Source organism: Cataglyphis hispanica, chromosome 16 (assembly GCF_021464435.1).
Source record: "Cataglyphis hispanica isolate Lineage 1 chromosome 16, ULB_Chis1_1.0, whole genome shotgun sequence".
In the NCBI taxonomy this organism is placed as follows: Eukaryota; Metazoa; Arthropoda; class Insecta; order Hymenoptera; family Formicidae; genus Cataglyphis; species Cataglyphis hispanica.
The window spans coordinates 3,244,752-3,270,751 of record NC_065969.1 but is presented as its reverse complement, the minus strand read 5'-3'; the positions used below and the strand labels follow the sequence as shown (position 1 = coordinate 3,270,751).

Genomic DNA, 26,000 nt, shown 5'->3' with positions numbered 1-26,000 from the left:
TCCACGCCGGGACGACGATGGCTGCGCCAGCGAGAAGGAGGACGGAATCGTCTTAAGCGCCAAATTGCACGTATGCTAAGTGGCCGCGATTCAAATTATTATTATCATCTCTCCGGCCACGGAAACCGCCCTTCCGAGAATGATTACACGCGGCGGTCAGAGAGATGCGCCGCGTGTATCGTTTCGCTTTTGGGGGCCCTACGACAAGAGCCGTCCTTCCTTTCCTCATTTGAATGCGATTTGGACTGCCAGCGGTGCGCAGTCGTATCTCTCGCGATGTCTCTCTTTGAATATAATACAATCTTGCAAATAGATAAGTAGAAGCTCTGAGTGGAGAGGTGAATAATGTAACATCAAGATTAAACAATAAGAAACCGAATATTTTAGACTTTGTTATTGATAAGATAAAAAAATTCATTTTAATCAATGATGTCGAGTTTGAATTGATCGTGCAAAACATTAAAACTTTCTTCAAATTTTATTAATTTTATTTTTATATAAATATTTTTAAATATTTATGTTTTACGGTTTCCAATTTTTTTCATCTATAAATATATACTAATTAAATATATATTAATTAATTAGTTATTATTTTATTTTAGCACCATAAATTAACTTATGTATATTTAATGAGTTAATTTAATGCTTTTATTATATTTTTTATATTTAATTAAGGTCCCAGTAATGTAGAAGAAATAGTAAATAATATAATATAAATAATATAAATATTAGATAACACAACTATTAAAAACTCAAGATGATATCGAAAAGACTGTCACGGTGAGATGAAGAAATATATGAGAACCTCTGTAGAAATGATAGAGTACAGAAAGCAATTCGTGCGCTCGAGTTCTCGATTGGAGGTGATTCTCGTAATACGTTATTAATTTGAATGCTTCGTGCGTGATGAATTATTTAACGGCGCGATTAGCCTAATGCATCATCGCGCGCCCATTCTTCCAAAGTTTCTTGTTTCTTGCTCGTAAGCGCGAAATCACTTGTTCGTGATGCCGGGGACCACAAATACCTACCTAACTTTAAACGGCTAGTTCTTTTAATCGAGCGATTTAGAGGGAATAAGGAAAAGAAAATATCAGGATTCTTCTCGGAAAAATATTTGCTTAATTATTTTTATCATGTTGATCGTGAAAATTCAAGAAAATCATCTTCAAAAATATTTTATTCTTTTTGTTTATATTCTACTTAAATCGCGCTGAATTTACTAATTTTTTTTTTTTAATATGTGAAAAGTATCATGGAAATAAAATATAGAATTATTCTCACTTTACACAATCTAATTTTAAAAATTATTTTTTATACAATACAATATTTCAATTCCAAAGAACTACTATTAGAATTCATTTTCTCTTTAGTTGGCAAATATTATCATGTATCTGGAATTCTAAAAATGCGAGTTGCCAAAGATCATCGAATAAACCGCAATAACGTAAAATTAGCGAGAGGGCATCGCACCTCGGGGGACATTCCTGAAGATCATGCAACACATAACATACGATTTTGTGTAAAGTAAGGTCAATAGAATTTATCCCCAGGGACTCGGGCAATGTATCCGTGGTCGGTTTCCCGACTCCGATCATCGCACACCGACGGTAATTAGAGCTCATCGTTTGGCCCGCGGTGAGGATTTCGAAAAATCCCGAAACACAAACCGACCGAATTCGTCGAATCGACAGATGGCCCTCGACGGACGCACAGGAATTTCGTGGGTGGGTCCTCGCCCCGGGGACGCTTGTCGGGGCACAAAGTTAAGTCTAGAGATCATGGAGTTGGTCGCCGCGACGATTGCCTTTCATTCCCCCTTCTTTTCTTGCTTTGAAGAAGCACAGCTAATAATCGAGATATTTTTCAGAAAGAGGTGGAGGGCCATGATTTAATATATTATTCTTTTTTTACAATGTAATTTTTTGCTTCGTATCTTCTACAATTTTTTTCCAGAATTTCTTTTTTTTCTTTTTTATACTTTTGTATAAAAGTTCATTTATTCAATTCCGCAAAAACCGTCCAATCATAAATAGAAAATTTTAACCTGTTCTAAGCAATCGCTAAACGTGATATATTACAACAGCAGTTTTTCCATAAATCGATAAAAATAAACTCTTCCCCTAAGCGTCAAAATTGCTGATGTTCTCCATTAAACGATTCTCATTAAAACTTTCGGGATTGGAACGGTCTCTCTTCGCGATACTTCCATTTCACAGAAACTGGGCCCATAGAGTTTCGAATTCGGCGCCATAGATAATACATGCGGGTGGATGATTGCATGATTACAGTTATTATGGGAAATTTATAAAAAAGTCGATTGCGTATATACGCCTTGGTATACGGATCCGTGCGCCGACGTAATTCCTCTTTTACGGAGGCCTAATCGGCCCGATTACCGAAACTTTTGAAAAACTGGCCCGAATAAATTTAGCAGCGGACCTTCTGATGGAACTTTGATGGGGTTCTTGAGGCATAGATTACCATCAATACAACCGGTTTAATAACGTAAATTTTATTGTTGTTTAAATTAGACGTGACATATTATAATCGTATCTACAAGAAAAGTACAAAGTTATAAGTTATATACTATATATATGTATAGTGCGTTATGCGGTAATATTCGAGTACGAGATAGTGAGAGACTTTTACTTCAGACGTTTATGAACTCGTTTGAATACATTGTGAGACGATGGGGAGATTTGTGGGATGTGGTGGTGGAAAAGGAGAATAAGAGTTCACAAAAAAATACAAAAATAAATGTGTGAATCGCCGAAAGCAGCCACGACAGAAGGCACGATAAATTGCTACATGGAAGCAAATGGATGCTTGTGTTGAATTACAAATAATTGCTTTCGTCCTATTCCGGTTGCTTGCCATTGTTATTCTCTGATCTTTTCTGTCAATCATTGCAAAATGCATACGAAGACAAATTTATTAAATAGCAAGATCTGAAAATAAGCAGAATCACTAAAAATTAATCGGTTCTCTATATCCATTATCTATATTCATAAAAGTTCAAATTTTTAGAATTCAAGAATCATTTTAAAAATGCTCGACAATATTAAACAGATTTAGAAACAATGAAACATTCAACAATGACAATAGTTTTATAAAAAAAATTTTGCATAGAAAAGAAAATTTAAATTATTGAATAATTAATAATTAATTTATAATAAATAATTTAATAATTAATTAATTCTAATCGTATTACATTCCATGCAATCTTGCAAATGATTGACTGTGAAAAATCATGAATTTATTTGACGAGCGGTTAACTCTAGCTTCCTTATCATTCACCCGTTTTCCCCTTATCGTATTTTGCTTTTAATATATCTTATAAATCACTTTTCCATTCTTTTCAAACACGTGTGCAATCTTAAGATATGATTTGTCCGTACGCCAAAAACATATGCTAATAAAACAAAATGAAACTCTCTTAAGAGTATCAATGTTGAAGTAGGAATAAAAATAAGCTATGATATGATTGCGTGCATCGTTATCCGATAGATTAATGATAAAATCGAAGAATTAGCGAGTCCAACTATGTATTTACAGAAACTTCGTCCCATCAAATTGCTATCATCTATAAGAAAAAATTGTTTTTAACAACTCAAAACAAGACATCTCTCTCTGTTTTAGTTTTGATGCTACTGCGAGCTTTGGCGACTGCAACAAGCAACTTAAATCTCTTACTGTTAATCCTTACGACTTTATATTACTGAAGAATACTATCTTTCTTCGATTTGCGTAGACGTACTCACATGCCGCGACAATTCGCGTAATTCGACGCTCGAATAAATTCTCTCGATTTATATTAATTATCTTAATCCGTAAAAAATAGCGATTAATATGAGCATACCTATATAATTTCTTCGCAAAAATGCGGATATATAAGTATATATCTATGTATACTAGAACGCGTGTGTATATTTGGCTTGTGATTCGATAACATGGAGATGGAAGTAGGAGCATTATGAGTTGAATGTATACGCGCGCAAATTACGCAAAAAAGCAACGTTTTTTTTAGTAAAACCAGAATAAAATAACAAATAGGACAATCTATTAAATGTCTCTATTTAAACGTTACGAAACGTGATACTGAGCGAAAGTAAGAGAGTATTCAATTAGAAATTAGTACGTCCTTTTTGTACAGGAGCAAGAATATCGTACGAAAATTTTCTTAACTTATCTTAATGTGTATTTACAATACAGGCATCTCTGATTATAACAAAATTATATTTAAAAGGGGGGGAAAGGATATATCGCATCGCGGATTTGATAAGTACGCATGCATGGAAAAAAAATCTATTGAAATCTAAAAACCTATCCCCACATTGTGTAAAAAGAAGATATTTCAATTCGCGATATACAATCCCGCTTCGTATAGCTATAAAGCAGAATCGAAGCGATTATTCGTCCGCAGTCTTATGATTCCCGGTATTAAATTCGTAATTATAAAAACAATCTTATCGATGTTCGTACGATAACGAGCCTGATCGTGTTTTCTGTCCTCCTTTTAAGCCGAGTCTTCAACTTGTTAAGTTTTAATCGTTTGAATATTTAACCTTCGCAATACTTTGCTGTGAGTTAATGATGTTGTCATAAATTAAAGATGTTTTAATTGTAGTCTTGGTTAAATTATGCGCTACTACATAGATACGTTAGAATGTCGCTATCACTCGAAATTGTTCATTTTGTTTTGTAATCATAATGTCCGTCGAAGACTTCGAAAATCGAATATGAATCTTTTATGCGATTGATTTAATATCAATCATACATCTAAACAACGCAATTGAAGATGAATTATTGTGTCAAAATACTCTTTTAAAAAAGCGGAAAAATAAATAACAATGCGCGCGATACCAGATTGGATCTTTAAACAGGCGGTAAGGCCCAAAGGGTTGCGGTTTTATCAGCGGAAGTGCTGAGGAACGAAAATTCCGTCGGATGCCAACGTCCAGAGATGACTTTGTCCTGATGTTGAGCTACCACAACGCTAGGTAGAGGCATCGTAAGATCACCTGTAATACAGTTTAGTGTATTTCTCTATTGGCATGACTCTTACATTATTTTTACTATCGGGTCATTTTAGCATTGTAAAAAGCATTTCGAGAGATTAAGATTAAATGAGAGACCAACCTTGTAAATCTGTGAGTACCAGTTTGTTGTCGTATCCCGCCGTCAATAAGTAATACGCTGACGGTGAGAATCGTATGCTTCTGATATCGGCCGCGTGAGGTTTGAAACATTGGACCGTCCTACCACCGCGAATGTCAAAGAGAACGCAACTACTGTCCTCGTGGCCGGACACCAAAAGCCGACCAGACGGATCCACGCATAGCGCGGCTACGGGGCTACCGACCTGCAATGGAATCAGATGCTGATCAAACAAACAATACTGTTTCCATTCCAATATTGCTAAGATGTCCGATAAAAATCCAATCAAGAGGTGATGTTCTGCAATCGGGAGAAATGATAGTGTGATTTAAAACTATAAATCGGATATTTATCGGACTTAAAACTCAATACGAGACTAGTACAGAACAAAAAATGATGTGACGCATGTCGGATTTTAAGTGATAGGAAAATTTATATTTTCTAATTCTATTCCTTCTAATTTTTATTTGATCGTGTAGATTTTCGTCTATACGAATGATACATGTAGATAGACAAGTATTAAGTACTGAAAAATGGATAATAAAATAACTAATATTTTAATTTTAATTAATATTTTTAATTTGATCGACAAATTCATATAAAATTTTACTTTTCTCTTTAATCTTTCTGTACCAAAAAATATGATGCTTATTCCGTTCTCTGCTATCTACAGTTCATAACAATCGGTAAAAAATCAAACGGGAGTATCATCGGGGAAATCAACTAACCCGACTACCAGGTACTGTCGCAGGTGTGACCATATTGACGCAGCCTCTTGTTCTCAAGTCCCAGAATCTGACTGTTTTATCTTGCGATCCGCTGACGAACATCGCCCCGCCCCAGTTGTAAAGCGTTAGCACATGGCCGCTGTGACCGCTTAAGGCTTGGAAAGGTGTGCCGGTCGTGCAATCGGTAACGTAAATCTTGCAATCGCCAGCACCACCGCTGATCAGAAGACTCGACTTGTTCGATGTGTCCTCGAGGAAGCACAGATCGCGCACTGTACCATCGTGCATAGTCAATTCGACCTCTTGTCCTAGAAATTGCATGAGCGAACAATTATTTGATAAGATAAAGAGGAGAGAATTAATTCTTTATGAATTATTTAGATTATTCTTTTCAATATATATATATATATACCTTCAAGATTCGAAGTATCGGCATTGAAGCGCATCAATTTCACGGTCTTGTCGTTGCTTCCGGTTGCCATCAGTCGACCATCCGGTGTCCACGCAAGGCAATATATAGAACCCTTGTGGTGCTTCGTTCTCTTGAAGAGAACTGTGGGTTGATAGGTCTGATGATCCTCCCTTAAAGACACACACGATACCATTACTCTTAACGTCATTATGATTAGCATGCGGAATGATAAGTAGCAAGTGCATTTCGTCGATTCGCAACGATATAAATCATTCGTCTGAAAAGGAGATTCTATTTCACTCGGGTCATTAATCTATCCGATGAAAAGAAAGAATGCTCTCGCATAGGCATCACTTTCATCGAGCTGTTTTTTTCTTCCTCGTTCCCAGCCTTCATCAGCCGCGTCATTTCTAATTGAAGTCGATATCACTCATATTGTGCAGCGTCGGCCGTGGAAACGAGGAAGAGGTTCGACGATTTTATAGAGAGAGAGACGCACTGCCGCTTTCACGACACCGGTTTTTTTTACGCAGATTTTAATTAAGCACGGATCTTTCTCATTGCGCGAGGCTGATGCACGTGAGATCATATGGTATCTTGCCTCCCTCCGCGTCTGCCGATCAAAAAAGAGAGAAACAGAGAGAAAGAAACGAAGAAAGATAGGTTCATCTGTAAAATCTCCCTCATTGTTAATTATTATTTGCTTCCTAAAATTCATTCGGTTCGAATATGATGCGCGAAATTAACGTCATTTCTGTTTGACGCAATTTCCAGTGGGCGCCGGAGGGGAACGACTTTCGAAAGTGACGATACAATTGTTCGTAAAGGCAGTTTCTCCGCGGACAATAAGTTGAAGATATTCGTATTAAGTGATAAGAATAATGAATTAAGTAATTTATGTCATACAATATTCGAGGGACACGTAATGATTTTGAAAATTTCGTCCTGATATTTATAAGGAAATTTATAAAAACAAGAATGTGTGTGTGTGTATGCGCATAGATCTAACAATTTTCTGAAATTGTATTTTTAATAGATTAAAATAATTATTTTATATAAATTGACCGATTAATTATAGTACACTATAGTACTAATTAAAAAATTTTAATTAATTATGAGAAAACTCGAAAATTCAGCTTTTTGCAATAAATTTTATTTCTCGAATAAATCTCTTGTCGCTGAGATTTACTTTTGAGACATCCGTATCATCGTTTAAAGATCAAGGAAGATGACTATCAAATTTCCAATGATGCCATAAACTGCTATATCGCAAATAAAGTAAATAGAAATCTTGTGCTAGAGCACTTATTTATAACACTCGAGACAGCTACGTAATTCTTCATATTTTGAAAGTTGACGTGAAAGTTGTGCGAAAAAATGAATATGTCAATAAGATATAGAAAATTTTCGTGCTTACGTTCGAAGCGACAGATGCAGAGATGCATTCTCGCTTATCCATCAAGTGATCTGTCACGTATATTCGTGCGTGCGCTCTTGTCATGTACGCACCTAATTTACCGGCAGCACTAACGACTATCATTATTAGTTCTTATATCTTTTAACATTTCTGTATCTCCATAACTCATAAGCTAAAGTATTTAATGAGCGATCCATGTATCCGTTCTACTTTATCCATAGTTAAACAAATATTTTTTTTTACAGTATACTATTAGTATACTATTGACATATATACTGCCGACGAGATATTGCGTTGATGTGTAATAAATGTAATAGCAGATTTTTATCGGCTCTCTCCCACAGTATAGTGACATAAATATCATTAAGAATTCACGATATTTCAATTTCATCAAGCAATAGAATCCTAATTTAATGATTTAAATAGAACAATCATGGAATCGCTTAACAATCAAATTTTCGTAAACAACGCGGCGCTTATATTAGCGCTGTCCCTCTTATAATAAAAAAAATGCAATTAAAAAATGTCATAACACGAGAAACAATTTCCTGAGATCTCTAATAGTTTTACTTAATTGCATTGCAATAGTAAATGAATTTAATAGCTGTTTACACCTTATTGTTTGCCGTCTAAAATAAACACGCGAAAATATTTAAAAAATGATCTTTGTGTCTGATGATCGTTCATACATAGTACCAAATAGTAATTTCGAAAGTGCACAACAGTTACGCAAGACGCGCGTAACGAGTTCGTCGTGCGCTTTACATCTTCCGTTTAATTTAAATATAAATTCTCGCGTTCAAACTTTCTCGACACCGACAAAAGTCGTTTGGCGCAAATAAAGCAACATTGCAAACGTAGCGCCAGGTTACTTTATTACGAACGGATAAGTAGAAATTGCTGTACGTGCGTTATTGACTTTGGACACAAATTACAGCTCACTGAATTTACCGGAACACTATAATGTATCGTCAAATGAGCATTGCCGTGAATTCTAGACGCAATTCTATGAGTGAAAGGGGACTGTTTATTGTTCACCATGTATTGCAAGACAGACATAATATATCCTGAACTAAAATACAATATCATCTCCAAAAAATGAAAGTAACAATTCCATCTCGTACGCTATTCATGTAAACAAAATTTTTTATTGCCTCTTTATTATTTGTAGAAGTGTTACCTGGTTATTTAGTCGCACTTTCGATCACTTTATATTCCTCAGTTGTTATTATGAACCGTAAAGTAGCTAATTGCTTTTCATATTCCACGAATATCTCCATCATCTGCGATTCACATATCGCTCAACCAAGCGATAAAAATTTCGTTTAATTTTTTAGATTTTATTCTGATAATTAAAAATCAAGTCTGACAATCGTATATAAAAATTAAGAAAAATTGCTTAAAAAATAGAGCATACAAAATAAAATACTGTAAATCGCGGACGATATAAATGGAAATATGATCCAAAATGGAAACACCGGTAATGGAAAAAACTGTACCGGCAATTCCCACATTTGTTGGAATGCTCCGTTTGGCATAAAGGTCTCTGCTACTTATTAAGCCGGCATGTTTGCGTAAAATTAGTTTAGCAGATACAAACTTATATAACGATATTCTTTAAATTTGGTGACATTTTTTTGTCACGCGTGAATCGCGTTACAAAGTCTTGTCAATTATAATTAAAGTATTAGTGTCAGTACATAATATTTAAGATAAGATTATTTTCAATGTTTTTTTTTTAAGTAGCGTTAGTTTATATATATTTTCATTTTAAACTTCTTAAATAACTTTAGATTTTTTTTAAATTATTTGCATTTAATGAGATTTTCTTTCTTGTTAACTATTAATTATTTATTTGTAAAACTAAAATACCATTGATAATATTTCCTGATTTATTTGATAATTTATCAAATTATCTCATTCTGAAAAATGCTTCTTCATTGATGAAATAAATTAATCTGTTCCTCACCATTGCAAATTGAAAAACCATTCAACGATAGCCTCAAATAAAAAATCTTCACGCACACACAACACGTGTATTATTATATCTAAATATATTAAACTTAAAACTGTAATGTTCATCTTAAATTATTTAGCTCGCGTTAAGAAAGCAACGTAAAAGAACGCATTGGATTATTCACAGTCTCTGTTCTAATTACTCCGAGCAGTAAAGTTACGTTGATATCATCGCACTAGATGATAGATAAGCCCGAGTTTATTGAATAGCGTAACGCGTTCCGCTGTAAGAATCGTGATTTCTCTCTCGCATTTCGTATAGAATCTATTTTCGTGGATGCGTTATATCAAGGATTCGCGAAAAATGCAAACAGCACCAAGCTTAGTTAAGTCAGACTCATTGTTTCCTCAAATTTTATTCACAAACGCGAAATTATTTGATCATCGATGATTTTCTCCGCCATTTTCAATAACAATAAAATCGGCCTTTAATCGACTTATTATAATTTATGATTATTTTCGTCTCGGCGCCACAAATGTATCACGACTCTCTCCTGCTTTTCGCGGAAGCGTGAATATATAAATTCATCCGATTTCTCTCCCGGCTCGATGTCGGAACCGTAATATTTTTTATCGCCGCTGACTTTTTTAATAATCGAATAACGCGACTCATTTATTATCTTTGCGTAAGACCAACGGTAACGATACAGTAATAGCGCATAATGAAATTTGTTGAGAAAGGCGTATTAAAAGCTATCATTAGTCGTTGACATGGCTATCTCGAAATATCTTACATACAACATCGAAATATCGCACGTTGTATTCTGTTCTGGATGAAAGAGAGAAGGCAAGATTATCGCGTTATTTCCGCAGTTCAGAATCATAATTTATCAATTTTTTTAAACACTCGATTGCGATAACAGGTTCCACCTGCTGTCGAATTTCCGCCGTCGCGTCGATATAAAATACAGTTTGTAGAAAGTTCAATAATGATATTACGAACACATTATTTAAATAGTGATTGTAAAATCACTTTATTTACCCATAAAACATTTAATTAAGTAAAAAACTCGTGAAAGTGTAAAATTTCTAGGTAAGACACAAATAATAAATAATAAAACCAACAACCAACTAAATACAAAAACCAATTAAAACTTATCAGATATAAATAATACTAATATATAATTAAAATTTCATGGATTATAAATAACAATAAAAATAGAATTAAAGAAAAATTGTCTTTAAAAAAATCTATAAATAAAAGTTATATAAGTTTTTTAATTTTTGTTCTATTAGAAGAAAGGCATAAAAAATTACAATATTTTGTATTTTAGCTGATAGCTAATAGTTAAAAAATTTATATACCCAGAAGTCTTTTTAGAAATTGTTAAATTGCATTATTTTGATAATAAATTGTTTCAAATCTCTTTTAGAGCAAATGATGATCTTTTCTAAAAACAAAGAAAAATTCGAAAAATCAATCCCAAAAAACAAATCAATGTTATTTAAAACTATGAATGTAATGGAATGTAATGGAAATAATATACAAAAATGAAAAAAATTAAAAATTTATAAACGTACATAAACGAATAACAAATGCACAAACTGGGCGCTTCTGATAAATAAATTTATGAAACAAATCAAGCCTACGTATCAGCTGTGATAAAGCACTGCATTTAAATTTAAAAAAAAGAATAAATATATATCGGTTTAAAAGCTTCTTATAAGATCCTGTCTAAGTTTTTTGATAAATAAATATTTTCTACTTATAAAAATTCTTCAAATTTCTCGATTGGATATGTAAATAATATTATTCTCACCTGACATCGTGCAGCTTCGGGTAAGCGCATATCCGTAGCGTCTTTGAATTCGATCCCACGGCGTACAATTTGCCATGAGGATGGAATTCAGCGCATCGCACTGCCTGCACGTCCTCAAGGGCAGTGACGGGAACAAATCGCGGCCTGCCGCCGCCGTTGCTGCTTCCGTTGCTGGTGTCGAGTTCCGGTCTCGGCTCCTGCTGCAGAAACGGTACGAGTGTTCATTACTCGATCTGGCATTAATACGCAATTATCATCGCGCGAGCGAGCACGCGCAACTAATAATATGCTTGCCGTTACAGAAAAAAAACGCACGCGGAAAAGATTGCTGTGTTTTAAACGAGATATCTAATGAATGCCTATAATGGTACAGAGCAACGTTGCTTCTACATTCGAGAAAGGGACAAGTACCGCAAGTTCCGGATGCATTCTACATCCGGCTGCAATAAATGTAATATCCAAACAATATCATTACATTTGATACTCACACGCTCCTTGGATTATTTTCCATTCAATTGAAAGTGATAAAATTAAAAACAGAATACAATACGATCTCATACGTGTTAATTGCGAAGAGAGAGTAGCCTTAAGATTAATCAAATTTAGATAATCGTAAAATAAATAATATATACAATACAATACAGCCAGACGCAATAAAAGTGTAGCTATAATATTGAAAATCGACATTAATAAAAATTATTTAAATAACGATCCGAGAATAATTTCGCATTTTTTTAAATCGTTTTAATTACGTTCGCCTTAATAGCTTTATAACAACTAGCGGTCATGTTTTAATTTCATTCTTTTCGCCGCTGTTAATTCTTCTTTTAAATTAATTAATATGCCTTATATGGCGATATGTTTTATGTATCAAGAAATTTCACTTTCTCGCTTCGCTTCAAGATGGAAAGATGAGCTCTTCATCTTGTTGCGAGACAGTTATTACTCCCAAAAGTCGCCAAACCAGCTCACACACGTTACGCACAGCGAATCCAACAAAGAGCGAAAAACTCAGAAATGTTAGAAAGTTCGACTCCAAGTAAATTTTTTTCACCGGATTCTGCATAGCAGTTTATTCACAAAATAATCATCAAAAATGAAAAAAATAATAATACAATTTTCTCCTCTTCAAATTCTTCGTTTATTACGAAAAAAAAGTATGTGCATAAAATAAAGATAAATCGATCGATTTAAACTGATCTTTATTTAAAAAACGGACGTAAAAAGAAGAAATGAAATTGAATTCGCACCGATAATTTCATACTCGGTCATTTCCACGTGTAATAATAATGATAATAATTTTGCTCCAACATCAAATAAGTCGAACAAAAGAAGTTAATTGAACAAACACACCGTATGTCTAAAAAAGCTGACAATGCTTCTTGCCGCATTTTTATGTTCTTTTTTTTCTGACACCGCAGATCTGTAATTGTTTCGCGATTTGCGTTTGCGCAACGACGCGCTTCGCCACGCTTTTACTTTCAAGCTGAGATTGGCGGCAACCGTTTATCTAGATGGATAAATTAGCAAAGCAAATGCATACTCTATCCGTTGTTGTTCTCTTCTTGGCAAACCGTGCGGCACGAGCGGAATTATGAGCGCACGCGTGCGTTTTCACGCGCCGACATGTATCTAACGGTGCCAAAGCCACTTCTTGCCAATTGGTAATGGACATACACACGCAATTAGATCTCAGATATACGTGCACGCGTCGAATTCTTAAGATAAGGGACATAAAGAAGCTACGAAATGTCGAAAGATTGAGCGTAATTCTTGTTTATATAAATAAACAAGAATATTTTAACTGGAGTAATTACATCCATAATTATTTGCTCATATAATCATGTAAACATAAATACTACACGCGAGGAATTCTTCGTGAAAAATGTTAATATAGCTGAAAAAAAAAAAAATGGAGAGAAAATAACATGAGAGATTGCATTTGCAAATATCACCTGTGTTTCACAATCCACTTTCAGTATCGCGCTAATAATCGATATATGATTCATTGATTTCCTTCGATAACAATTTTTTGCCTATTCTCAAAGAGTCAGTACCGGAACAATAACTGAACAGAATTGAAATATGTATTAAACTCGATTTTTAATTATAATTTCACTCTTGCTAACTCATTCCCTTTCACCTCAAGTTGTTCTACGCATTTTTAGCTGTTTGTTAAGAAGCAATTCATTCCTATGACCAATCGTTGTACTTTCTCTAGAGCATCCGACTCTAATCCGATCCAGCCCTCGGTCCTATTCATCGGTCGTTATTATCCGACATCATTATTGTAACGTGAAAAGGGAAACGGCGAATAATCGCGCGAATAATGCACGATCGCTTTTTTACGAGCGGACGATGCGATTTACGAGTGAGAATCGGGCCATGAAGGAGAATCGATTGTAGAGATCCGCGAGAGAATACCGATTTCGCGGAAATTCTCGCATTCTTCCGGGCGATTTAACGAACCGGAAACGACACTCGATTCTAGGTCTGCCGTGAAAAGCGAATGAAATATCGGGAGAGATGCAGCCGAAGCCTAGTTTTGCGATCGGTCAATCAACCCATCGTCGATCATCGTTATGATGGACGTTCCATCTTAATAGCTCCGTGTGCGATCTTGCGAAAGCGTCTACTAGCGATATACACAGAATCATCATATCATACGGACAGACGGTCTGAGATAAAAGTAGGACGAGGATGACGCAAATCTTATTTCAAGCGCCACATTATTTTGCATTCTATTAATTGACCACTTGTATTTTAATAATACTACTAGGAAATGAAAACGTCTACCGTAATTATTAGAATGAAATTTCCGAACGAATGTGACTGCAATTAATACACCTAGCAATAATAATATATTATAGATTATACTTAAATATATTATATATATTAAAATATATATATATTAATATAATATAATATACTAATATGCTTGTCCAGAAATAAAATCCGAAGCATATAATAATGTGAAAGCAGAAATTAGTTCCTAACCAAGACATCGAGATGCATCTAGGTCGTTAATAACAATTGATATCCGTGACTCTAATTCCTCTATAAACGGCCATCTCCTTCCAGAAGGAAAGGGTGGGTCGCGAAGGATCCGCCGGATGCCCTGAAGGCCTTAAAACACACGTCTTCGATCGAAGATTGGCGGGATGGCATCCAACGACGCGTGACACATCGAAAAACAACTAATAAAGGGACCCTGACCTGATTGTCGACTCTGCCTTTTTACTTTCCTTCATCGCCGCGTCATTAAAAACAAAAAAATAAAACGATGGAACGCGATCTCAAAGATTCACGCGTCATAAATATTAGCGCGATGCTAATTACAAATTTATTTTCGTCCTAAATGCAAACTACGATCGACGAGGTCCGCGAAGGAAATTGCAATGACTCGTTTCGCGCCGTTACATGCGACATTTTTGTCCGGCACATCCCAATCATCGATGATTGACGAGGCGACAATTATCGAAATTTTCACTCTTCTCTGAAAAACCGGTTAAACCGGACTTATCGACGATCGTTTTCAATCTCAAATGAGTCTATATATCCATAGGAAAAAGTTTGAGAGACATTAATCGGAAACGAATAAGTAACTAATTGGATGTTGATGCAAAATGCAAATCGTTAGTGCAAAATCGTCTATATATAATGTATTTGATATATGATAACAAAACCCGGTGAAATCAGCCGCATTATTTAGGTTGCGACATACTTTTTGGTCGCTGGTGGATATTCAGACAGAAATCGAAGGTGCATGAATTTAAGTATGCGTGAGTTTAACGACATTTCGACGCACAAATTTCACCGTATAATTTTAACAGATATTTATGTGAAACTGCAAAAGTCTTGCAACCGGAAAGGGAACATTCGTACCGCGCTTCTTTTTATTTTTATATTACGTATAATTAATGTGCTCAGCTCCATAATTAGCGCGTTACATTCCATTAATGTGATTAATTGTCGTTACACTCCTTAACGTTGGAGTTATTTTTTTTTACAAGATATAGACATAATATTAAGAAATAATTTCTCTTATATTAATGAGAACAACAGCCGAGAAATTTATTCAGATACATTAAGCGAATACGGAAGTGAATTAAATTATCCCGGATATCATGCAAATCAATGTAGTCTTGATTAAGAATAAAAAAATTCTTGAGAAATTGTAACGAATTCGCGGAAAATTCTCAAAAAATTAAAACATGTTAAGGGAAAAAAGAGTTATCAATTAAATTTGTAAAAAATAAAATATAAAACTTCAAAAAAAACTGGTAGTATTTCATAAGAAGTTGCTTGCTTAACGAGTTTTCGCAGATTTTTTCATTCGCGAATGAGATACGACGACAATTCTGCCTCCAACGAGCATGATATATTCCAGCGATATTTCTCGACCAGAGGCATTTAAGTTGACTGGCCGCTCATTGACGCAATAGTTCAGACGGTGACATTGAATCATTTAGGAAGCAAAGCGAAAGTATATGTAATCCTTATCGACAAGTGTCCCGTAGATATCGCAATTCTGGCTAATTATGCTGGTTATTAATACGACTGTTATTACTCAGCCGTTATTGAAACATTTTTACTCCAGGTGAAACTATCGAGTATGACTCGAGACTTTTCATTCTAAATTACGAGCGACATCGCAATTAGTTTTCTTACATAGCGGTATAACTTGGGCTCGAAGAAGCCTCCGTAACTTTCTACCGTATGTATAAAACGCACACGGTGAACGTTGTAATTAAGTGGTCGATTACGACGTGACGCAAAACGTACGCTTAGTTAATGATGGACTCGGAGAGGAACTCGGAAATTATGCCGTTTACGCTTTCGACATACGCGCAATTCGTGTCCATTCACCGGGAACAAAATCGCCCCTAGTCGCCCCTTTTCCCCCATTTATCGTTAACGCGTCCTTTCATACTGCGATTAATTGCGCAACGCGAAAAATGCTTCACTTTCGCCGGGATTGCCGATAATTTATCGCTACAAATCCGGCAATCAATTCAATTTCCTAGACGATTGTTTTTCGCGATGAAACGCGTGTGTCGAAAGAGGCAGAAAATCAAGACGTGATGGACGAACAAGAAATCGACATCGTCGATCGTGTAAAACAGATTTATCTTTCCACGCTCGTAAGAGATTTATCGATAACGCCATGACACAATCGATGTTAGAAGGTACATCTTTTCGATATATCGATAAATGATCTATCAAATCATCAATCTGTCGATTCGTCTGTATCTAATTAGTAACAAGATATGTAACGATTTAATAATCGGCAGCTGGTTAATGACACTTCTTATCGTTAGATGCAAGCATCGCTATTTTTACTAGATTACGGTCGATCGGCGAGATGCGTCTATTGCGAAAAATAATGAAATATAATTATAATCTTCAGCGAAGATCTCTCCGTAACTCCGCGGAGCGTGAAATAAAATGTTAAAATCATTCGCGTTGATTAGCGATTATTTCGATAGGGCAAACTACTTTTCTTAATAAAGAAGTAACGGTTGATTAACCCTATCGGACACTTTCTAATCCGAGTTAATCGAAATTGCTATTCATTAAAGATGCATAATTTGGAAAAAAATATGGACCGGATCATATATATTATCAATAAAACAGGATATATCTGCGCAAAAAATTGTCTAATTTACAACATTTATAGAGATATAAATATATGAAGCAAGAAATATTACATAAAAAATTTAATAAAAAAGAACAAAATTCGAATAAAAATATATTTTAAAATTAATAAAAAAATAAAGCTTTTTTCACACAATAAATTTATAACTTTCAATACCTGTTGAGTTTATTCATGCATATACACACAAAAGGCAAGCTATCGTTTATAAGCATCTTATGTAGCACAAAGAGAACTCGAACATCAAATATACCGAAATTATAAACAATTAATTTACTTCTACTGCACTACTTGCAGAAATAAGCAGAGTCAAATTCCGCGAAATACTTTCTTCGACCGATATTTACGAGTAGCGACAAACGCGAGAAACAGCTGATTATGCATATCCATCAGCGAATCGAGCTGTCAAGTCCCAGATGGTACAGTACAATATAATTATGACGAAGTACAAGCTAAATGCCATGAGATGTGGTTTCTTCTCGAAACCAGCTCTCTATAATTTCGTTTATTACGTACCAAATTATTTGACCAATTTAGCGTTTATAACATGCGTAAAAAGTGACATATTTCTAGAATTGAAAACGTAAGGCCCATTGCGGATTTTGCAATGTGACAACTAGACTTGAATAATAAATCCACTGATCTATAAATCTCAGTTAAAAGTTGTTTCAGTGATATTTGCGTGTACATGAGTGCGTTATATAGTTCAACATATTATACAAGATATGATCGCAATAATATGCGCGAAAATATCAAGAATGAAATATCCTGTCGCTCGGTGAATTTGAATGTGATGCAAATGTAGAATTACAAATTATCTTTATAATGTAAAATAACATTATTATTTGGCTACGTATAATACGTATCAAGAGAAAACACGGACAAGTCGAATAAAATTAATTGCTGAAAGCGATTAATCGATTATTTATAAGAGAAATTCGATATAAAGTCTTTAAAAATATACTAATTTATCATATATTTTTTATTACACATTAAAAATATTTATTTGTAATAAAAATGTATTAAATATTTTTATTATATTTATTATAAATATATTAAATATTTTATTATAATATTTGTAATAAAAATATATTAAATATTTTTATTATAAAATTGATAATGTAAAATTTTTATTCGATAAGCTTGTTGTAAAAATTATATTTTCCCGGAAAGAAACCCTTCTTATATCGCAGGACATGTGACATATCTTTGTCTTCTTAACAAAAATCTACCTACAAAAATCTTTCAACACACCATATAGCTACCGCGTCGTTTCCCGGATTTATCGTTCCTCCTCTCCTCGGATCGTCTGCAAATTTTGCCAATCCTCTCGAAGGTATTCAGCGCGCGTTCCTCCGCGTCAACATCCAGTAGATTTTCCATAGATCTGCGAACCTGCCGGCATACGTTCACACTCTTAGGACTGTTCCTCTGCAAATGATTGCCGTTCTCGTCGTGATAATCGTCCCACTCGCTCATCTCGCTTCTGACATCCTCCAAGGATCTGGTACGGCCGACAGCGCACGTACAAGGTGGCACGCTCCTGGTGAGGCCTCCTGAGCTCTTGGCTCGTCCTCGTGGCCGCTCCATCAGCATCATCCCGGGTGGCGGAGGCGGCATCGGCGACACCTGAAGCGGTGACATCGCTTGCGGCGGAGGTGGCATTGCATTTCTGTATAACGGCGCGAGATAATAATAGTCTCGGGACTTGTTAGGGTTGCCGGCGATCCTGGATGCTGGCACGTAATTGTAATCGGGGATGTGAGGAGTTATCCACTGGGCCAGAGTATCCAAGGGAACTGGCCGGTAACAATAAGACGGCGCCCGTTGATTGGGATGATTTCGATACATCGGCGGCCAAGGACGATGTTGCTTCAAATCGAAACGCGGATCCATACGCGGATCCAGTACTCGGATGTCGCCCATCGTGAACTTATCGATCTCTGTCAGTCTTTATGCAAGGTTCGGAGGCCGATTACCTCAAAGTCAGATTAAATATACTGTCATATCTTCTCAGCAGATTTCTTACTCGATGGGAAAATGTGTGCTCTATTAAATATATCCTGTGGTTTAATGTAGATATTGATCATCGAAAGTCTCGGGGAAAATAAGTGGAATAAAATCGTCAAAGATTGATGTAGACGAAAGCGCTTAGCGGTGTCTGATGATCGAACGTTTAGAGAGTTTGGCACGCTCGGTCGAGTAATCGGAAGATTCTGGATTAGAAACGTCTCTCTTTCTCCCTCTCTCTCTCTCTCTCTCTCTTTCTCTTGTAAAACGATGAGACAAGGATCAAGAGAATTCATGCGCGACGAGAGATTTAATTCTTAACACTTTCCAATGTTCTGGAATGAAAAAAAAAAAAAAAACGGAAAAAAATCACTTGAACGTTTCGTAATTTGATTCAACACTTCACTTCACTTTCTGTCAAACGGAGACTTCTCAATTTTTAACTGTCACCGATAATCGAAGGATTTATTTCGACTCGTCATTGTGTTCTTTCTTATCGTCGCTCCTGAATTTTAATTCTCTACTTCAAGATTGATCGAAATATCGAAATCTCTTATCCGCACTCGAGGAACACCTGAGAGAGGGTTATCAGAAACGATCACCTTTCGCGGATCGCGAGTTTTCGCGGCCCGCGCTCAGCTGAGTACGACGGAGAAGTGCGTAGATCGTGTTCGCGTCGAGCTACTATGGTCCGTTGAGAAACGACCCACTTCTCTTCTCGTTCGAACGCGAAAGACTTCGACTCCCTACCGCCGCGAAACTCATCCCCCTTTCTTTCGCGCGTATCGTGCGAAGCGAGAGTAGTTTGCAATTCCGTCGGGAAAGACCGCTCGCGGATTTAAAGCAAAAAAATTCAAATGATTATACCATTTACCACTGGGCTTTAGATGAAAGAAAAAAATGAAAATTTATATCCACAGATATATTTATCAAAGATTCCTCTCCTTACCACGGATTAATAAAATTTTACAAGTTTAATAATATTGCTTTAAATTTTTCTTAAACAAATTTTTATGTCTCAATTCTCTCTCTCGACCATTTTTAAAAAAAGTTATTTACTCAAGAAAGTTAATAAAGTTTTACAAAACAATTCAAAAATTTTTGAAATTTTATCTTTTGCAATTAAAAAAATATAAAGGTTTTCCTGAAGTCATTAAAATATGAAAAAAGCGGTACAATATGAAACATTGTAAAACAATGCATAATAATCAATCATAGATGATGGGAAATCAATAATAGATGATGGGAAAAAAGCATGTGTAGCGGTCAAGTACAGAACGGTATCACGTAAGTGAAATCTAATTTGCAAATTGTAATTGATATAATAAGAATAGAAAATTAGAGTGCTACAGTAACTATCTGAAGACAATTATATCGCCAAGAACAATAGCGATTGCACGATAGTCCCGCAATATGCACGTGATCTCATTTAAAAGAATCAGCGAAGAATATCTTCGTCGAAAATATAGCGTGTAATGAAAAATCGTGTAACAGGAATAAAATTAGGAAAAAAAAATCATACAATAAAGTTACTTATATTACGAAAATGCGAATTTTGATGCTCAAAAGATGATGTATCTCTCAGCAGTTCGTCGTGTATAGACGGAATAAGAGATTCTGGCGAGAAAATTCGTGTTTGATCAAAGTCTCTGGACCATCTTCGCGAGCCACGAACCGAGAAGAGGGATAATCACAGCTATCGAGAGATGATGTACACAACGGACAAAAAAAAAAAGAAAAAAAAAAAAGAAAAGAGGAACGACTACAACATTCGTTTTCCATCCTCTCTCGCTTTCACTGCGCAATCATCTTTTCCAGCGACAACCGCCGGGCCCATCCGCTCGGATTAATCTTGTTTCGAGATAGAAATCGCGTCATTATTCGCAGGAAGTGAGAACGAAGGTGGGCGTCGCGAACCAACATGTCGGCCCGATGATTTTCGTAAAACTTGCGTTGCCCTCGCGAATTCAATCGCGAATTGTGTCGCAACGATTCGCAATGTGCGTCAGAACAGAATTGAAGGTTGTTGCGGAGTTTTGATCGAAATGTATGTATATAGATACGTACTGTGATAAAGTGTAGGAAACAAGTGCATAAAGTGATGGTTTATGCAATTACTCTCTTTCTCACACATTCACTCCTTCGGACTTATTATTATTATTATTATTATTATTGCAGTCAATCTCAAAATATTATAGCTAGTATTTGATGTAATTTTTATTCTATTTTTAATTTCACAAAATTTTGTGTCCCTACAGCTATTTTTTTCTAGTATTATTATATTTTATATTTGTATATTTTTCTTCTGATATAATATTATACATATATATATGAGATTATAAAATATAATAATATATGCCAAAAAATTGTAATTATGTATAAATGAAAAAATTTATAATTACATATGTTATTATATACTTATATTGTTTAAGTTAATTATTCTCGATAACTTTCATTTCGGAAAGCTTTTAATTCTTGCATGTGTCCAAATCACGTAGGAACAATTAGCATGATTATAACATGATATATATTTCAGAAAAGAGAAATTAATTTAATATCTATTTACTCACTGACAACGAATACAGATGTGCACTACTTATTTTCGAGTCATTTTCGATCACAAAACATCGTATATGGACCGTTGCACTTTCCTACAGTGTGATCGATGCTGTTAATACGCTGTTAACCAACCTGAAATTCTATCAATGTTATCGTGCGTGTCTTATAAATATATTTCCTCGGTCGGCTGATTTTATCGCATTCTGCATTTATTGCGCGATTTATTCCGACAACTAATCCAAGCAATATACATACATCTTACACCGCGATATAAATTAACACATTATCGGACTCGTCTTGCATCTCGCAAGAAAAGCCCAATAGATAAACGAGTGCGAGTAAAAATTTACGTGGCGATACATATCTAATTAAAAAAAAAAAAATTGAAAATCTTTATTCGGAATAAATTAAGAGATCTCTTGTGCGATAATTGAAGAGTTTACTGTTATTGATATTTAAACAGATACACATTAGGCAGAATTGTTAAAAAAATTAGCGTTTTCTTGATCGCACAGCACGGCGTGCGATCAATTTTCCATCGCTGCTTTCTCCGATACGCTCCGTTAATAATTCGTTGCGATGTGTGCGGCGATCCTCCTCCAGTTTTCATTTTGGTCTCTCTTCCTTTTTCACGTCGCGGAATCAATGGTCGTTATCTCGCGCCTACGCGCAAAACTTCCTTTCGCCGCGATAACCGAGACGTGAATCGCCTTCGTAAATTCATCGATAGTGTATCAACCCCGTTATTAAGACCACGTTTTACTCGCGAGCGCCACATTAATTTCACTATCCGAGATTTGCATTAATGCGTTTTCAGGAAAACTGCGAATGCGCATAATTATTAAGAGCGTGCGCGAGAATGAAAGTGGATCGATCCTTTCGAGCCGTGTTCCAAAAGTCACTTGATCGATTAATGTAGATCACGTCGTCACGCCCGTCAATTTTGATTGATCAGGTGATTTTTAGTTAATAAAAAAAATCTACTTTTTCGATCGACAAGTAATAAAATGCTGATTAAGTTCAATACATCCTATTGGAACTTTCTACGATTAGATGTTAAACTTTCGACATTGACCGTCTCGTCCACGTGATATAATGTATCATTATATAATGTTTCCCGAGATCAAAATACTTTGATCTGTCTCAGTTCGATCCAAACGATAAGGATAATTTTACGAACGATGACGGGATACAAACATTATAGAAACTGGATTTCTCTAAATTAACATTTCGAATCAATCGACTCGAAAATGACGGAAAATAGGTCGCGAGGTATATAATAGACACGAAGCTGTCGATGCACGTCATCTTCATAGACGACATCTGCGTTATAGAGAAAGTAACAGGCGACATAAGAAGTAAATTGCCACGATCCGGTGATATGCGTGTACACAATTTATCCTAACGTGCGAAAAGGGGACCTTTCGGGTTTTTTTTTTTTTATCATTACGTGAATCCTTGGACGATTATCATGGTCGGCTGCCATTAGAAAAGTTCGTTCCAGTATGTTAGAGTGACGTTGAGTCGCGTGCAAGCTATCGCGCGTCGTTATTAAAATTAGATGACTTTCCATGTATGTAGATCGCGAGAAAACGAAATCTAGAGCGAGTGTTTGTTTCGGGGACAATAACAGTAGCGAGAGTTATCTGATAACGAAACTGACGGTGATCCGCATAAGCTGCGAAACAATTTATCTAATTAGGTAAAAGATTACGTTTTATGATAAAAACATTCTTTACGGTAAACGCATCATAGATTGATTATAAAGTGTACATTAAATAATTTTAAATAATATTATAAATAATATTACAGATCAATCAATATTTTAGAAATAATATTAAATTACAATTTTGTTAAATAATATTTTAATTCTAAATTATCTACAATGCTATTAATGCGACGTTAAATATATATATATATTATTTAAAGTTAATGTTATTAAACAAGACTATTAAATACTATTAATATTTGCAATAAATAATTTTCTTTAACATTTATTTGCATAATAATTATATAAGAACTAATAATATTATATTTTTCATTAAAAGATATAGTCATATGACTATTTTATATAAAGAGATGAGAGTTGAGTCAATAGTCAATCATTGATGCATCTACGGTAATAATGGTACCATTACATGCATGTCCAATGCAATTTCTTCGTCAGGAGAAAAACATCATGACTTGCAGGCACGCATCAAAGATGAATATCGCAGAGGTCAAAATTGTCACGGAGACAAGGCACTTGTTGACCGAGTTTTCAGTACCGGTATTACCAGCTACCAAATTCCTACTTCAGTTTGCGCAATGATTCTGCATTATATATATGCATCAGTCATACAAGAAATATATTTAATTTTTTTTCTCACGGTTTACATTTGCTCTTTTTATTCCTTAAATTGATTATATCTTTATGTTCAGTCTTGAAAATCCAATACATTGGAAATAAGCTACATAATTCTATATCGTACCGATCAAACCTTTAGCGATTTATTGACAGTACATTTTAATTTTTTCATTCTGGAAAGCTATCGATAATTTACGATTAAAAAAATAACTGGCTCACTTGATCGCGCTCCGCAGAGGATAGGATTTCGACTTGTGCTCGTGCACGCACCTTTTTATTTGCGTATCCGAAAAATCGCGCGAAAGAAGGAAGAAAAAATAGAGGGAAAAAAATGCAAACCAGTTTTCTTCAAAAATTACTTACGTAATATGTTGATCAATAACTTCTTTTCGAGTTTGAAACGGAGCTCAGCACGAGAACGAAAAATGGTAACGTCAGGTATGTGACCAGCAATGTACATATACCGTTAAAAAATATTAATAACAGGTTGAGTGGTATCTGTCATGAAAAGGGGCAACGTGATAACCGGCACAACGAAATGTAAAACCGCACATTAGCGCACCGTGTTATAATTATCATCCGGTTTTGATAGGTGGACCATGACTTAATCTGCCGCTGACGAGTACAAAAAAATACTATCGAAAATAATAGCTTGGCGTGGAAAACGGAAGAATAAGAGTTTCACATGGTTGTAACAATTCAAAAAAGAATGTAAAAATAATACAAATTATTATCACATTATTATTGTACGTATCCTGTATATAAATAAATATTTAATTTGTATTGTATTTATATAATTTCGTTTCTATTGTAAATAATATATTATATCTAATTAACAAATCCTTAACAAATAAAATAAATAATTTTTGCCAACTAATTAAATCAATTGTTTTCAAATTAAATTAATGTACTTATTTCTTTTCATCATCACAAACACAAGGAAGTAATTCATCAAGATAATTAATAAAATTTTAAATTAGCTGTATACGTAATAATCGATAATTATTAAACGTAAATTATAAACAGTGATAAATGATTTTAATCTCATGTATTATGTTTAATTAAATTAAGATATTTATCATCAGCCATCAATTCGTCAATCGTGTCGTATAATATAATTACTGATGTAATTAATGTCGTTCATGAATGCTATAATATGTCATGTTATGAGCTTCGTGAGGTTCGATTGAGAGAAAAGATCGCCTCGATCTGTGGCAATCACAAGAAGTTTATATGAAAATGGATGATTATTAGATGCGCCTGGTCAAGCTTACATCCATCAGCATGAAGATCGCGGCCTACATTTTCTCGGCAATAATATCCGTTATAGTATTCGATTACGTTTCGAGTCAAGTCTTTTATAAATATTTATACGTCATTTTTCTTCGCATAAAAATGATGAAAAATGTGATGAATTGTTACAGTCTCTGAATTATTGCAGTAAAAAGAATAAAATACGAAAAAATAAAAACAATAGAGATGAAGACTGGAATACCGATAATGCAGAATTCTTTGATACTCGAGATGTTCAAAGAGAAAAGTCCTGATCAAGAATCGACGAGGTAGAGACTCTAGTGAAATCCTTTACCGTCAAAGCTTCATACATTCACCAAGCCAACGCAGATTTCTCCTTTACCTGCGACAAAATGTAGCATACACAAATCACACCCGATATATTATATTTAAAAAATGTCAAAATGAGAGCAATGTAAAATAATTATAATACTTGAAAATATGCTCGTTTAAAGACTATCAACAAGAGGCCAGTCTAGAGCCAAAAAACCGGAGGTGCTTCTCGATATTTAAAGATTAAAGATGATAACAAGTAAGATTTATTTCGTCGCGACTCATTTATTCGCGACATTGTATATATTTGTCGCAAACTCTCTACAAGTTTAAAAAGAAGTTTTGTGGGTTTTTTTTTTTTTATGAAAC

The 26,000-nt window shown here is 34.8% G+C and overlaps 2 protein-coding genes across 7 annotated transcripts in view; one reads left to right on the top strand and one right to left on the bottom strand.

Annotated features, from left to right (window-relative positions):
• LOC126855512 (uncharacterized) overlaps positions 1–26,000 on the top strand; it is a 179,140-nt gene that overhangs the window by 126,849 nt on the left and 26,291 nt on the right. The window lies entirely within an intron of this gene.
• The window catches only part of LOC126855504 (WD repeat-containing protein 47), a 64,027-nt gene continuing 40,526 nt past the window's right edge, over positions 2,500–26,000 (bottom strand). For 4 of the 6 annotated variants that reach the window (XM_050603219.1, XM_050603217.1, XM_050603214.1 and 1 more), the window contains 5 exons: positions 11,494–11,693; positions 6,301–6,470; positions 5,889–6,196; positions 5,143–5,383; positions 2,500–5,024 (listed from right to left, as the gene is read on the bottom strand). In XM_050603219.1, the coding sequence (XP_050459176.1) occupies positions 4,879–5,024; positions 5,143–5,383; positions 5,889–6,196; positions 6,301–6,470; positions 11,494–11,693 (1,065 nt within the window). In that variant the 3' untranslated portion in view covers positions 2,500–4,878. The remainder of the gene's footprint in view (positions 5,025–5,142; positions 5,384–5,888; positions 6,197–6,300; positions 6,471–11,493; positions 11,694–26,000) is intronic. The other 2 variants (XM_050603216.1, XM_050603215.1) reach the window with 2 other exon arrangements.